This window comes from Acipenser ruthenus, chromosome 2 (assembly GCF_902713425.1).
Source record: "Acipenser ruthenus chromosome 2, fAciRut3.2 maternal haplotype, whole genome shotgun sequence".
In the NCBI taxonomy this organism is placed as follows: domain Eukaryota; kingdom Metazoa; phylum Chordata; class Actinopteri; order Acipenseriformes; family Acipenseridae; genus Acipenser; species Acipenser ruthenus.
This window is the reverse complement of record NC_081190.1, coordinates 69670491-69687970: the sequence shown is the minus strand read 5'-3', so window position 1 is coordinate 69687970 and position 17480 is coordinate 69670491. Positions and strand designations below refer to the sequence as shown.

Here is a 17480-nt window from a genome sequence, read left to right as displayed (position 1 = left end):
CTTGATTTGCAATAATTGGCCCTATTCATAAAGCATGTTTTCAAAATTGAAATTGGTGCCTTTTAATATTCGTGAAATATTATTTTAACAACAGTCACGCATAGTTTCAGGAATAAAAATAATTATTGAAACCTATCAAAACAAAATTAAAATTGAAAATTGAACAGGAAGTGATATTGTGACATAATATGATATATAGTACAAAGTATGGTATATGGTATGTTCCGGTTTTTTGTTTTTTCCTGTACATCTATTTGAATTCCTACATAAACATATACTTATTGCTAGTGCATATGACCCATCATACTATTAATACGATGTGACATTTCCATGTCGTCAGGTTTCATTTAGTTAAGCAATATGCTACTGTAGAGACGGGTAGTGCGCGGTTTCTGGTTATGGTGTAAAAATACACCATACAAAAATAGATACACTATAATATTATAACCGATTTCAACACCGCTCAAGTTAGCACATTGTGCTAAATGCTTCTCAGGTCTCCTGCGAATACACTCCACCAACCAATGCGTCTAAACCTGGTGTAATTGTTTGCCGAAAAAAAGGTGGTGTCTGGGATTATGCAAGCACGAAAGACGTAAAATTGCAAGAATTCCCAAAAGACTAATCAGGAAGAAACGAATAAGCATAGGTTAGTCAATAAGTAAGACCCTTGAAATAACCCACCCTAAGGAAATGAATATACAAAATCATCGTCAGAGGAGACAGAACAAGACGATTGACCTAATCTGTCAGCTCTGTGAAACATTGAGGAGCACAAAGTTCCTATGAAGCTTTTTTACGACAATGAAGAAGTCGTTCCTGTAAGCGAATCAGGTAAAAACCAAGAGAAAATAAAACTTTAAAGTCAGAAACGTGTTATCAATGTTTAAGTGCTCTATAAGGTTATGGAATTCAGAAGTTGTTTACTGTGAAGAGAATTTGAAAGTGGGATGTATATTGAACCAACAGCTGAAGACAATTTAAAGTTAGTTAAAAATGTATCTTGGCAATTAAGAATGTTCGGGGATAAAAAGCGAACCTGTTTAGTGCACGAACGGGTTTGTATTCTTGTTAAGAATATAGACCAGTAACACAATTGCACAAGTGGGACTGTGATGTTTCCTGTAATTTTTTTAACTAAAAATATTCCGGGCACTCTTTGGTACGTCTAACCACAGTACATTTTATAAAACAAGAGAATGCCCATTCTTTCACAATATTTCAGTTTTGTATGGCAAATTACCGATGTGAAAGTCTAATAATAATAGCTTTTTTTTCTAGTAAAATGAAAGCCTATTGCAGTAAATTAATTGTGACATTACGGCAAGGGAGTTTGTTAAAAACAAAAAAGGCTGTAATATCCAGTGCATAGCCTACAGTTCCCATTGTCGCAGCAGCTTTAAACCTCTATGTATGGAAACAGGACATTAGCCTACTACACATGAATACGTGTTTTTCCTTATGGAGGTCACCTTCAGTCTTCACTGCATCAGATCATTACATTTGTCTGTTGATGATTTAAGATGTGGTACTTTGTTTATTTATTTCATAAAACAAACTATGCTACTGTGTTGTATAAAACGTTATATTGAAAGTTATGTAATGGTAACTACTGTAATCTTTTCGATCACTTCACTATGCATGGGTATGCCATTTTGTAAAATACAGTGGTGTTTTACAGTAAATGCTATATTTTAAAGTGGTAATTTGCTGTAAATCCGTTTTTACTGTACTGGAGCAAACTACAGTGACCATCCTTAATACTGCATAATCTCCTTGAATAATGCATATCTAGTATTTTGCTAAATTTACTATGGCATAGTGTGCTTACTATAGTACCTATATTTTATACAGTATTTCAAAAAATGCATTTACAGCAAAAAGGATCATTAACAATATAATCCTGCATTAAAATACTAATCATAGCAAATTATGTAAAATGCTGCAACCCCCCCCCCCCTGTAGTATCTACAGAAAATAACAGTATACTACATTATATAACAATTTACTGTATTCTGTATTCGCATAGGACTGTAGGGATGTAACATTTTATTTACAAATTCATCCCTCACTGAAGTGTTTGGAAACATTTAACTAACTGATAAGAAGCAGGAAAAAGCTAATAAAAGGAATGAAAATTGATTATACTTTACTACACATCTGTTCAATAGGCAAAGATAAAGCAGTTTTTAATCTGCATTCAGCCCCACACATGGTGAGGACCATAACGATGGAGCAGGACTGTCAAGTCAGAAAACCCAGGCCTGCAGCTCAATCCTCTGATCCCAATGTGACAAGCCCACACAATCACCATGACCTCACTGCCAGTGCAAAAGAGGAAGTGGGAAGGACCAAGGAGAACGGGGTGGATTCCAGACACACAGACCAGAGCAATACCCAAGAGAAGCCAGTCATGAAAACTGAAGTGGAAACCTCCACAAAACTGTGCGGGTATCTGAACAAACTGGGGGGGCCCTTGAAGGCTTGGAAAGCCCGCTGGTTTGTTTTCGAAGAGAAGAAGTGCCAACTGTACTACTACAGAATGTCACAGGACGCCAATCCCTTGGGAAGCATTGACCTGGCTAACGCTACTTTTGGTTACCCGGCGGAGGCGGAGGAAGGGACCTTTGAGATTCAAATACCAGGACGGGTTGTTGTTCTCAAGGTATGTTTTTTTTTTGTTTTTTTTTATTCCAGACTGATCTACAGAGGTATTTGAAGCAGTAACAGGCTATAGCCAATTAAATAATTATATAAATCTTGCAGTTTTGAGTTCAAACAAGCACAGGTTATAACAAACATGTGTTTTCATTTTAAAAAAACATCCACTGTTATAAGTGCCTATACTGATGTCTTAATTAAGTTATTTTGTTAGCTACAACCACTTTGTTTGAGAATACACTAATCAGTTTGGACTGCCACTTATTTTATCTTCTGCTGCTTAGTTACACATCTGGGTGGGACAGAGTCACAGGATGTGCAGGATCTCCGGTTTCTTCATTACAAACACTATATATATATATATATATATATATATATATATATATATATATATATATATTTATTTATTTAATTTATTTCTAAGCAGACGCCCTTATCCAGGGCGACTTACAGTCATAAACAGTCATAAACAGTGGTAAACAGTCATACAGTCATATATATATGAACCTGATACAACATGCCTTTCTTGGTACAGACAACTGTTTTAAGAAAGTGCCCATGTGCAGTACCAAGGATTCCCTTATAAAAGTTAACAATGGTAAAGTAACACATTTACTGTAGTTTACCATGGTTTGCCGTGTTTATTAATGTGCTTTACCGTACCTCTCTGTTCCAGGGATGGAAATAAGACTTGCATTGCATAGCAGTTTGATCCATTACTGGTTTTACTTTGAGTTTAATAAGACACGTCGGAACTTGTAACCTATACACTGTGGCTAATCAGGCTAATTTTAAAACCTGGAATGGGGGAAACTGCTATGCAATAGGGGTCAGGTCTTATTTCCATCCCTGCTGTTCTTTACAATGCTTTTGTACGCTTTACAGCTACTTTATCACTTAATCACTATGCTTAATTACATTTCACTATGCTTTTACTATTTTAGCATTGTTGAGCATTTCTCTGAATGTCTGTGGTTTGGTGCAGATTGTCAAATTAACTTTTGAGAACTGGGAACTTGAAAGTTGCTATACTGGTGACTTTGGTAATAGTGCAGTTTTTTGCATTCTTTGATCCTACAATTCCAAATCAGTGATAATAGATTATCAGTATTTGACAATAGGTAAATATGCTTGTTAAGCCCATCACATTTGTCGTCGCGCTCAAGAGTTCACAGCACACAGCTTTTCAGGAAGTTTGGTGTAGAAACATCTCCCAGTTTATAAAGCACAGATTTTATTCTCGATGTGAAATAATTAAATTAATCTTTTAAATTTGGGAGCAGATATATATATTTTTAATTATACAACAAGAAACTTGGATTTTTGTGAATACTTTTCTTGAAAATAAGATTTCTCTAGCTAAATGACATCATGCATTAATAAGAGGGGCTATTCTGTACTTGTGCTTATTCTTCTATGGGTCTGCAAGCAACTTAAAGCATTCTTTCTTTCACAAAGGGCAACATATACAAAGGTAAATACATTGTTAATATACAGTCTTTAAAATGTATATTAACAATCTAGCAGCTTGCAGCTATAAGGGGGTCACAGAGAGCATGCTTAACACTGTGCGTAATAATGAGCTTGATCAATTATTAAAGAGATTGTTGAATTCATTTGAAACAGTAGCACTGTTATATTTAATTAATGCTCCCTTCTAACAGTAAATAGTCAGTTATAAGTTGCAGTACTCTACACCATTCTTACATTGGTTTAAACTGTCCATCTGACAAGTTATGGTTATGAAAGAAGGGTTTCTTATGAACTTTTCATTTGTAATCCTTTATGAACATAATCCAGCCAGTTGTGCAAGAAAAAGCTCTGATTGTTGGTGAAGTTGTACGATAATGTGGGAGAGAAATGTATAAAAAAAAGTCAAAAACTTAGTGTACGGTGTGTTGAGGCCTCATGTTGAAGGCAAAAGATTAAACTTACAATTATATAGAATTTGATATTTGACTGCATTGTGACAACTGTAAAACAAAAACAGATTTCCACAGCCTTTTTATAGTTTGAATTAAGGGACCAGAGCAAGGCTATCATTTTAATCTTCATTCTTCTTTTCTTCTTTTCTTATAAAGCTATAAAATATCAGCTCTGTAAGTGTTTGCGGTAAAAAGGTTGTCAGTATAACAAAGGGAATCCTCTTCAGATGCTGCTTTGATACCCTTCATGCTGCATTGAAACACAGAACTATCCTCCTAAGCATGTTTCCCCACATGGATTACCAACCATCTTTCTTGTAATTTGGAACATGACGCTGCATTTGGTTCCAGATTAGAGCTCTCGGTTCAAGGATTTTTTTTTGGTTCGGTTTTACAGGCATTAAACAGCCAAGCCATGCTGTATTGGTTGCAGCAGCTGCAAATGAAACGGTGGCAGCACAATACCAGCCTGGTGAAAATACCTGCAGAGCCCTCCACTACCTCCACACAGCCCTGCCAGCTGCCTTCTGCACCTGAGGAAGGTAAGCTCACTGACAGCCCAAGGCTACAGCACTGAGTGACGCAGGTTTTGATTGCAGTTCTAATTCCAGCTCAAGTCAACCAAATTCTGGGGGGGTAGGGGGGGGGGGGGGGGTGGTGTTTCTTCAATTTGTGATTGATGATATAAATGGGATGGAGGAAAGGGTTCCAGGGTAGGTGTGTGTATTCAAAACAAGAGCAGCTGAAATGATCAACATTACCAACAATTACCAACGTTACAGCTTGTTTCATGGGCTTTCTCCCCCCCAAAAAACTCTTTCTTGACATTAAGCCATTGACACTTGAGTACTCCTGAATCAGAATAACCCAATTGAAAGTTATTAATTCTAAACACGTACAAAGTGTTGCTATACTCTGGTAACCACCACCAATTTTTTCCTTTTTTGTCCTTTGTTGTAATTACAGCTAACATCTTTTCATGATTTGAAATGTGAAGCAAGAAATGCATTGCTTTAATTAGGTGAAGTAATGAAACGTGTCTCAAGTACCAGAACTTTGTTTATTGTGTCTGGAGTCAGAAATCTTAATTGATTCAAACAATCAAAAATGATAATCATACAGGAGAATGCTGGTACTCTGTGGTGGAAAAAAACTCAAGATGATAAAAGGGTGATGTCAATTCTGCACCATACGCATGCTGAGAATGTTCAAAGGGAGGCGTTGGTGGTTGTCTCATTTCTGCCGATGACTCACCTGCTGCGCTTGACGCCTTGAAGCAGGCTTAGTTGCCGAGAACACAAACATGGTAACTAGGCAGGGATTCACTTTTTACAACAACAGCCAAAATAGTTGCTTTGTCAGTGGTATTATATAGTAGGTGTAGTCATGCATACACATACATTTTTTCATAGATCTGGAAAACTGATAAGTTATTGGGAGTATCTGTTGTGGGGAGGTGTCTCTCTGGCTGTGCATCTGTCCTTCTGTATGTCACACTTATCTCATTCTGATGAAACTCTGTGGTTTGAGAAACGTATTTATTGAGAGTATTAGCACTTGTGCATCCATTTATATCTATGTCATACCATCTTGAGAATCACTTTTCAGGAAACTGCATTGATTCATGTCATGGTCATGAATTTACAAGCTATTTTACAAGCCAAATTGGGTTAATATTGCCCAATCCCAATGCTATCTTATTTCTTATTTCTCAGTTTACTGGGTTATGATAATCCATTTGGGTGGTTTTATTATCTTTTTTGCCATGATAATAAAAACTGTACAATTGTGATATTTTGCAGTCCTTTTGCTTGCCCAAACTACTCACAAGAAGAGCTGTCTTAACAGCACCAGATCTAAATACCATTGAACTGTCTCTTCTGGTATAAGACATAACATATACTTTTAACCTGTACTTTAAGACAGCAGCTTAAACAACACAGCTCACATATACAGTTTCTGACAGCTGTTCTCAGTGAGATTCTCTTTAATGTTGCCAGAAACTTTCCCAAGCAAAAGGTGCAGGGAAGCAGACACACGTGGTGTGTAGCCCCTGCTGACATGTGAATTAACAGACACTCGAGGGGAAGTTCCTACTTTCCTAATAGCATACAGTTACACAAGATGTAAACACACAGGGCTGGGAAAAGAGTTTCAGATATTTACAAGAAGACAGCCTCACTGCAAATCTTCTCCAACGTCCTGTCGACTGCGGATGAGGAACTTGAGAGCATCTTTAAAAATAAATAATACTGTAGCAGGATAGCGGCAGGATAGAGACTCGGAGGCAAAGAAGCTGCAGTTTAAGTGCTAACGTGCTCTTTAATAAACAAAATAACACCAAACAAACGGGCAAGCTGCTCCCAATTAGCACCAGTTATTCTATTTAGGAGCAGTCACAGTCTCACATGTTTTTGGCAGGGACAGGAATTAACCCCATCCCTGCCAACCACCACCAAAACACACACAAACAGCACAATGTTTACAGGCACAGCTCTAGCTCTGCCACAAATACATATACAATTATAAACTGATGAAGCATGCAGCATCACGTAATTCGGTAAACTATTTAAGATACATTTTAATTTGACTAAAACACAAATATATCTACAGATTTTGGAAATATGCCAAATGGAACCAAATAATACAGTCAATCCATCCGGCAGTCATCTGTAGAAGTCTGTTTGGGTTCCGGACATACAGTGCTACAACTGTTTGCCTGGCAGTTAGAAAATTTCAAATAGGGGGTGAGGTGAATGTTAGGGTCAGTGTTATAGTTAAGGTTAATATTAGGCATAAGGTGAAGGTTAAAGTTAGGGTTAAGGCACAGTACTATTTCACAGGATTCTGGTCTGACGCTATAGCCACAGCTAAAGCATTAATCATTAATTACATTTGTAGACCGTATATCTAATAATTTAATTATATTTACTTCATGAAGTCCAGCAACTAAGTGAAAACGCATAGAATCACCGAAAACATATTATTTTAATTGTTTTCTGATTGCACTCTCCTTAGCAAGCAGGTGATGGTGCTGATTTGGCTAATTTTCCATTCCATTCAAATTGAAGAAAAATGAAAGAAAAATCTGCCTGAATTTCTTCTGCATGTTGCTCCCCACAGTGGCTCAGGAAACAGCTATTTCTATTAGAATAATAAATTAGCCCTCGCCTGGGCGTCACTACCTGCTCAGCCTGAATAATCCCTTAATGCAGCTCTATAAACATGGGTATATTTAAGATGTCAAACTGAATGCAGACTAAATCACAGAAATCCATATCTGTTTCAGTTAGTTAGATAGTGGTGTAGATAGTTTACCTCCTGTGACACTGCCAACCTGTATACCGGTAGCTCCAAAGATCCACTCCACTATCAAATGCAGCCTGCTCTGGTAGTACAGGAAAGATAACCCCACTGCACTCAGAACTGTTGATCACTGAGCATCCAATACGCTAAAAATGCATATCTATGTCAGTCTTACTTGTTTTTCAGTACAAGACTCTGAAACATATTTAATGATCTATTCTAGGGTAGTCTGTCTATAAAGTTCTGAAAGAGTTAAGAAAATAATGGCACAGTAAACCGGCATTTATGAACATTATCACAAAACCCAGATGAAATATGCAGTGTCACTTTGGTTGCTGCATTACAGTATTTTTGTTATTTTTTTTTTTTGTTATAGAGAGAGGGGCAACTTTTCCTCATGAGCTATACCTCAAAGCGATCTGTAACTCCTTCGAAGAGCATAATTATTGCATTTTGCCCAGTGGTAAAGTAAATGCAGGTTGCATACTGTACTAATACATAGGTGGGTATGCCTGAAAACATGCTGCCAGCAACTTTAATTGATATTTTGTGTGTCAATCAGAGTCTGTAGCTACTTGTGTCAGTGATGTGTGCATATGAGATGTGCATTTACAAGGTCTCTTGTTTGCTTCCTCAGTATAACTAGGGCGGGATGGTGTGTTTAATAATTCCAGTCTCAACCATTTGTTTTTTGCACTCTATTTCCCTGTATTACAGTACATTCGAATGGTATTTCCCACATGATAAATTAATATATATGAAATGTGTACTTTGTCTGAAGGGATGGTTGAGATGCTTGTGTTCTTTTTCAGAAAGGACCGAGGACTTCCTCCCAGCAATAAAGACCCCCAAGGGCCTGGTCGGAGAAGCAGCAGCCTATCTGCCAGACCCCTGGCAACAAAATGCACTGCAAAAGCTCTCCCTCAAGCACCCCATCACAGAGATACAGTGAGACACTACCTGCATACCTTGTTTTTATGTCCCTTATTGGGAAAACACACTAAACTGAACGACACACAGTTACGTACAGAGTAAGCACTAAGAGCAGCTTTTTGTTCACAGCAAAGGCAATCGCTAGGGCTATCATTTTTTTTAAAGGGAATGTCAGTTGCTCCTGATTTGCTAGCAGCAAATATTTTGTAACCAAAATATATTCCCTGGCTTCTATTTACAAAAAGCTGTTGGGTTTAATAATAACAATGTCTTCACTAGTGCGAAACAACCTGTGCTTTTACCCTAAGGTCATTCTGTATTTGAAAATTAAGAGAAGTTGTTCAAGCCTGTTATGAAAACAGGTGAGTCATATCCAGGCAGCTGCCTGGAACCATACTAAAATGGGCTGACAAAAAATATTGATAAAATAATTCAAGTGTGTTTGGCAGAGACAATGGGTCAGGCTTTCAAAACATGCACCTTCTAAATGGTCACACTATAAGCAAGAGAAGCAACGAGTTGAACTTGCATTGAACTTTGTTATTTGTTGTGTGCTACGTTAGTTTATGTGTGTGTTTTATTTCTGTGCATTTAGTTAAATTTTCTCTGTACTTTGCCTTCAGAAGTCGGTTTGTGTTTCCCCTGCTTTGCCCTTACAGGAACACAGTTCTCAATATCTGTGGAAACAAGCCAGCTCAGGAGCTGAGGCGGAGTGTGTTCAACTTTGACGAGATTCGGCAGCCTCTGGACAGTCCCTGTGAGGATCCTGTGACACTGGGGGAAACAACAGGTGCGCCCTTCAGTTGACAGGAAACTGCCCTGCAAAGGCTATGACTGCTCACTTCATGACTGGATTAGTTCAATGTGGGGACCAACACAGTAGCTGTCTTTAATAAAACTATTACATTCTTCTCATGCAGGGTAGTAACTCTTTCTGCTGTTATAAATATGCAGAGGTTTCCTGTTCCTAAAAGGTGAACCATGCAGGAGTAAAACATGTTCATACGATAAAGGATGAGTGTCAATAAGGCCTTTTTAAAGACATTTCTAGAAAACTCACTTGATAGCTCACGATTTCCCTTCTCATTAAAAATACGAGCGCTTTCTACAACTATTTTCTTTAGTAGCAAACTGTAGTTTTGGCTAGGCACCCTGGAATTGATAATGCTGTTTATGCGTATAACCAATTTTAAATCCAGAAATAAACTGTACACAAGTATCAAATAATGTTCTTTTTTCTTTGTTTAATGATTTTTTTTAATTATTATTAGTTTCTGTTACTGTGGTACAAACAATAATACACTACAGTACAGGTATAGGCTACCCCTCCCCCCTTCTATGAAGGGCATATTGTCAGAAGGGGGCTCCAGAGTAAAATAAAGAACCAGCAAGCATATATTAAATAAAAATATATACAATGCATACAATGCATCCATTTCAAATACTTTCTTTGTTTGTGTCCCACTCCTAGTGCCTCTGGCACCCATAGCACCTACAGTCCTATCAGCTCCTTCAGTTTCTTCAGTTACAAACGGGCCTGCTCAGGAAGCAAGGACTGGAGGGAAGAATTCTCCGTCAAGTAGCATGAAGAAGAGGGAGAAGAAAATGACCAGTTCTCTACAGCCTTCTGGGGAGAATGTGTCAGGAAAGGAGGGGAGCTCTGTTGACAAACGGTCCAGACTTCAGCACGAGGTGTTCACGCTTACTGAGGAGCTCAAATCACAAAAGGTATATCTTCGGTTTGGTTGACTGAAATTTTTTTAAGGCGTGTCAAGCCTTAATTATATGCATGGGCAAATTGTAGATGTGGCTTATTTGTTAATGAAGTCTGTGATATTAAAATAAGATTTATGAAGCAGCAGAACAGCTGCACCGGCCCTAAAAGGGTCCACAAATAAATCAGATTTCAAATTGGTCTTATTTGGGCGCAAAAAAAAGTCAGAAAGCAGCTGATAGGAAAGAGAATTATGGCAGCAGTCATAATGAATTTGTTACTATGGAGAGTGCAGGCTCCTAACCTTCCCGAACAACCCAGGAACAGAGGGAGAGTACTAAGAAGAAGGAAGGGTATTTAGGGTCTGCATTACCCTTTTTGATCTCCCTGAGGATGAAATTATAGCTCGATATTTTGGATTTGTTGGAGGAAATCAGGGCTGACGTAGAACCAGGCACCGCTTGCATGCAGGCAGTGCTGGTGTTTTGAAAATCTGAGTCTCCTCCTCCAAATGGGCCTCCCGTAGCACAGGTTTTCAGACTAGTCTGATAAATAGTGCCCCCCCTCCAAATAAACTACCTAAATCAAGCAATACGAGGAAGCTCATTTGGAGAAGCAGAAATGACTGCTCCAAATGGGCAGCACATTTATGCATTTAAATGTGCCCGCTTACACCGTGCCTCATTAATTTTGGGCAATTTAATACATTCGGGATGAGGTAAAATTTGTGCTTAGGCAGAAGGCTACTTTACACTCCTTGATACATGGCCCCCAATGTCTTGTGAGGCACTTGTACAATGAATGCTTGAACCCTTCCCTTATAAAAGTTTTGATAGTAAAATCATAGCAAAGTGTAATAAAGCATAGTGAGAGCGGGGTACAGCATAGGTCAGCATTGTAAAGACCAGCAAGTTTTGGTAAAGCATATTAATAAACATGGCAAACCATGGTAAACTATGGGAAAATAATTGTATAATATAACCATGGGAAAAGTATGGCAAAACTGCAAAAAATACCATGGTAAACTTTATAAGGGTTGTCATGATATTATTTAAATATGATGTTGTAATTATAAATAGCATGGTGTAAACAAACTTAAAACAGGAACACTGGATTTAGGGAAGCAGTTACACAAATGAATGCAAACTCAAATCCAAGTGTGTAGATTTTGCCCAAACAAGGTACTGATTTACTGTATTACCTGTGTGATGTCTTAACTCTTTTTCTATGCAAGTCAGAAACCATATTTGCTATTTTTATGTGCTTGTTTCATTACACCTATTATTGAAGTTGAATGACCTTTCCCTGTCTGAGAACACTATCTCAGTTACTGCATGCTGACCACAAATTGCTTGCATTACTGTGCATTTGCTCGCCTCTTTGGCTGAGGTATCACTGGGTGTGAAGGCAAACCCGTTTATCGGAATAACCCCTACATTACCTAACAGTAGAGCACTTTGTAAAATAGGGTTGAAGGGCACTGCTGAAGCAGTGAAGAGAGTCTGTTGCTGCTTTATTGTCTGTAACTGAAACTCCTGTGCTGTCCTACTATTCATATGAATCCATAAAGGTTAAAATGCAGAATTTAACAGCTTGTTAATTTGGGTTATTGGACTCTTGTCACCAACACTTACAATGCAAGTGTATTCAAATACAAAATCTTTGGGGCTCCCCGAGAGGCTCCTCTGATAAAGGCAGGACTGGTGTGTGCAGTGTGTTATAAAGTCAGGGGCAGTTTTGTGCCCTGCGCAGGGACTGTTTCTGCAGGGCTAAATCTAAACAGCCACAATATTCCTGTGTGTTTAGAGACAGTTGACTTGCTTGTTCGTGAGATTGGAGAACACCCACTTACCTTCAGTTCTCCAGAGCTATTGTGGGGATTTCTGCGGTGAGGGAACATAACTGGATATTCTAGATTGGAGAGAAAAAACAGGGGTCAAATAATAGAAAAGTCTTTGATTGAGCTAACTTGTGAACTTATTGAACAGTCATTTTTCATAATTTTCAATGCCAAGCTGGGTTTCACTCATTCCCCCTCTATCTGATGATGATAAAAATACTTCTTACATTTTATTATGTTTTTAATTTTAATCCCACTCAGATATGCCTTTATGGTCACAAAGCTTCCTTTTACATTTTTACAAGCATATTTTGTTGCTTCCCAAACATAAACTTTAATCATGCATCACCTTCTTGTTTCCTGTTAGTAACTTGCAACACGGTGCTCAGATGCACCTGATCTGCAACATGCAAGAGTTTGCAGCTAAAATTAGATCAACCGACAATCTTTATTTTGCATCTGTATTTTGACTATCACTTGTTTTGGTGTCTTGATTAAAGACATTGTTATCGTGGACTGCATGAAACCTCTTTAAAACACACCATTGTTCACACACTTTTTATGACCTCATTGTCCATGAGATTTTTATTATTGTAATACTGGAACAGGATGTCCAGTTTTCGGTACTTTTATTGCGTTATCACTGTTTTATTCTTTCAGAGTACAAAGAAAAGAGCTTCAAAAACAAGGTATTTTTTGAGCCTGTCAAACTTTTTTGAGCCTGTCACACTTTTCAAGTTAAGCTGATCTCCTTTTTCCAGACTGAAATTACCACTGGCAGTATGCAGAATTTTCAACCTCTTTGCTGGTCATTTCTAAAACCACTTCACTAAATTAATCTTTTATAATTGGTTGAAAAAGGACATTATTATGGGAATATTTAGTAAATCTGATAATTGGTTTTCAGGCCATTGAGGTATAATATTGGGCAGAGCTTCAGTGCCCTTTTCTCATATGCACTACCTTGTTGTGATGTGATTTTCCTGTGGAACACAGTTTGAAAAATACTGCAACAGTTTTTAGGGGAAATTGCATTGTACAATACTGTTGCTAATCCAAGGCTCAGTAGTTTGAATTAACCAATAATCCGAACCATAATTAAATGCATGCTGGTAACAGCTGTTCTTATATGATAAGTAAAACAGTATTTTGAATTGAAATAGGATATTACGGTTTTTTTAAGAAAATGTAAGAATCAAAAATGTAAAACAAATACTATACAAGGCATTGTTAGTATGGTACAGTTTATTATTGGTATTCCAGAACAAATCACTGATCTGAACAGGGTCTGGTCCCACCTGGTTCAGATTACAGAGAAAGTACAGGTGCATTTTTTAGGGACCACCTACAGTATAATTTAGTTACAGAACCTCCAACAGAGCAAGGCAGCTGATGAAGCTTCTGCTTTAAGAGTAAATGACCAGAGTGTTTGTGTTTTAAAATCAGGAGCTGGTGCAACTCCTTCACAAGACCCTGGAGGCAGCACAGCTGGAGAAGAGGACCTGCAAACAGTTCCTGGCAGCAGCAGGGGAGCAGGAGCGGCTGGAGCTGGTGCGGCACAAAGAGAGGTGTATCGCGGACCTGGACGGCCGCCTGGAGGCCCTGCTCAAAGACAAGGAGGAGCTGGAGCAGAGCCTGGCCATGCGGGACTGCCAAGTGAATGAGCTGCAGCAGCACGTGCAGCTCATGATGGAGAAGAACAACGCCAAGCAGGAAGTCATCCTCAAGCTCTCCGAGCAGGTGGACTCCTGCATGGCCGACCCCAAGCGTACCATATCCAACACCATGGGCACAGATACCTTCTGCAAGCTGCAGGAGAAGATTGAGCATCTTGAGGTTATTTTAAAAAGTTACTTTCACATTACCGCCATGGGAAGTGCAGTCAAATCTTTCAAGAAACAATGATAAAACCACACTCTTTTTTGATTTTGTTTGGCCACTATGTAATCCTGCATGATGTGAAAAAGCAGTAAAGTTTTCAGTGCTGGGTTGTCACATACAGTAACCCACCTTCTCTGCATCTTATTAACTGGCTTAATTAGCATTGGAGCAGACACAATTATTGTTGGCCACTCCAGTCTAAGAATGATTAATTTACAGTAGAACCTGTCATATCCGATTGAATTGGTCCCAGTGGTCCAATGGAGATGTAAAAATGTTTGGGAGTCTCAGAGTCCTTATACTACATTGCTTTATTAACATCGGGGCATTATAAATCAACAATGCCAGGTGTCTTAAACACCAGAGTATCACACAGCACGTATACTACACAAGTACAATCAGTGAAAATGACTACAAAAGCACTGAAATACAGTATTTGGCAGTTTTCAAAACAGCATTCCAAAAACAGTTCTTCACGTGCTTTCTCAGTGTTTGCCAAAGTCATTTAATTTTTTTTTACATCATGCGTGTTAACCTGAGACATAAACAACACACACAAACATAAACTGGCTTTGGAATGAAATCTTCTTTTAGCTTTTTAACAGTACACTAATTATATTAACCCCTTGCTTACTTGATTTATTTTGTTTACCACTGGGCAGTTACATGAAGTGACAGCATGTAGAAAGTGAAACCGAATTCCCAAATGCACCGTCTTTTCTTTTTATCTGCAATTGAATCCATTGTGTCCTGCCAAGAGCTGAATGTACTGTTTAGACCCATAATAAGAAGTGCAATGATCAGTTTCCATCAGTACCATTCAGTTGGTAGCAGCCTGTGTGAATGGCACGTGCCAAAGGTCTATTGGTTAATAGAGGGTATCGTATCTTACAGGATCGGATAAGACAGCTTCGACTGTACTTTGTATCACGTTTACTTTCATTTTGTACTGTAGAGGGAGGCTTGCACAGTGTCTTGATGTGATTTTACAATAAACTGCCAAAATGATTATAATAACATCAACATACTGTATCAAAAATATTATTTCTGTGTAACCCCAGGCTACTAGGCTTGAGGGACAACACTGCTCTCTGATAAGTTAGGAGATCGGTTATCTGCTTATTAGCAAAACTTAAATCCACTAATATAAAGTCAAATAATAATTCCAGACACATGATCAGTTGGCCAACTGTTTTTTCTTTCATCTCTTTCAGTCATTTGAACAAAACAAGTGCATTGTTTTTGTACACTGTATTCACTTACATTAGCTACCCACACTTTTTAAGGATCCATAACATGTCCTTATCACTCAATTCAGTAGTTCTACCACTTTCTTCACAGACTGAAGTGTTTCCAAGCTGGGTGAAATGATCACATGGGTGTTACAATCCACGTAGGTAGAGTTGAAATCGAAATAAATAAATAAATAAATAAATAAAAACAGCCTGTGCAATACAGCACAGGGCAGTAATAGGGCAGCAGTGTGGAGTTGTGGTTAGGGCTCTGGACTCTTGACCGGAGGGTCGTGGGTTCAATCCCAAGTGGGGGAAACTGCTGCTGTACCCTTTAGCAAGGTACTTTACCGAGATTGCTCCAGGAAAAACCCAACTGTATAAATGGGCAAATGTATGTAAAAATAATGTGATATCTTGTAACAATTGTAAGTCGCCCTGGATAAGGGCGTCTTTTAAGAAATAAATAATAATAATAAATAATAATAATGAATATCAAATATCTAACTTCACCAACTATTATATAATACAATCTACTACTAAAGTTCTATTCATTTCATATTTTTTTTAAATAAAAATACTTTACTATATATATATATATATATATATATATATATATATATATATATATATATATATAAACCTATGCCAGTATTTGCGGTCTGTTGTGCATTTGAAGAGGAGAACAACCCCTCGATATAAAACAAAAATAGAAACATGTATTTCCAAACAGATTAACCTGCTATTAAAATTACACTAGGCTAAGATTAATTTTAGTCACTTTTGCTGAAGTGTTTAACTTTACTTTATTTCAAAATTAAATGATTTGCTGAGGTCTAGAATACTATAATATTGTCTACTAAATTTATGAGGACAATGGTGATTATAACAGATTATCAGATACTGCATTCTGCTGATCTAAAACACTGAACAGAAAAAGCAGTACCAGTGATTGGACAGTTAAATTGCAGTTACATCTTGATGTCACACCATTGATTATCGACATAGTGCAGAATCCATTTCACAAAATTGTTGAAATATTACCTAGCCAAGATTTCTGGTTTTCCTTTTCAATTTCATTATGTCAGGCATATAAATGGTAAAATAAACTAGTAAACACTGAATAGGTCAAAAGTATTTTATCAGGGTCTTCACAGAATTCTTTATAAAACAAAGCATCTTTGCTGGTCTTGCAAAACAAAGAATGTGTGAGATGCCACTCTTACGGAAATAAACATTTACTAAAGGGGCACAAAAACTTAAGGGACCATGTAAACACCCACTTATACCAATGTTCTGCACACGCAGGACCACAAGTAAACACAGAGCAGGAATTCCTTCAATAGTACTGAATTCTTCCTTAACAGCTAGCAAAGTGCCACATGCAGTGTGCTTTACTGTGTATGCCTGACAGAAATGCCTGAAATACATATCCCAACTATTTCAAATGTGTTTGTATGTTTTATAGGGTACAAGTGAGTACAATTATGAAAGCAAAGAAAAGCAGTTATCAGTCAGGACTAGGTCAAACCTGCTCTTAATCAATAGAGCTCATAGTAGAAATATTTTAAGTACAACCACAAATTGTGTTCTGATTTCATTCTTTTACTGTGTTTACTAGGACGATATAGAGGCGCACAAGATCCAAAACAAGTTCCTCAACTCTGAAATCTACCAGCTTACTAAACTGTGGAGGAACAGTTCAGAACAGGAGAAGGGCCTCCTAGTGAAGGTATGTGCCTTACAGCTTGCTGTGTGACAGATCTGTACACCAGGCAAGGTGGAATGGAAACAAGAAGATTACATACCTCATGAAAATCAAAGGGCGAGAAAAGAGAACATACGCCCTTGATGTGATCCTATATACACTAGCCTTCAGCAAATACTGAGACAGGTGAATAAATACAGAAAATCTAAGAAAATAGATGAAAATACAAAAAAGGAGAACAGGTCAAAGCTGTTTTTTTATATCTTGCGAAACACAACTA

The 17480-nt window shown here is 37.8% G+C and overlaps 1 protein-coding gene across 1 annotated transcript in view; it reads left to right on the top strand.

Moving 5' to 3' along the window:
• The first annotated feature begins 372 nt into the window (after nucleotides 1-372).
• LOC117408316 (TBC1 domain family member 2A-like) overlaps nucleotides 373-17480 on the top strand; it is a 30301-nt gene continuing 13193 nt past the window's right edge. The window contains exons 1-8 of the mRNA XM_034013211.3: nucleotides 373-834; nucleotides 2172-2665; nucleotides 4984-5128; nucleotides 8705-8840; nucleotides 9485-9615; nucleotides 10297-10553; nucleotides 13826-14215; nucleotides 17114-17224. Of these exons, the coding sequence (XP_033869102.3) occupies nucleotides 786-834; nucleotides 2172-2665; nucleotides 4984-5128; nucleotides 8705-8840; nucleotides 9485-9615; nucleotides 10297-10553; nucleotides 13826-14215; nucleotides 17114-17224 (1713 nt within the window). The 5' untranslated portion in view covers nucleotides 373-785. The remainder of the gene's footprint in view (nucleotides 835-2171; nucleotides 2666-4983; nucleotides 5129-8704; nucleotides 8841-9484; nucleotides 9616-10296; nucleotides 10554-13825; nucleotides 14216-17113; nucleotides 17225-17480) is intronic.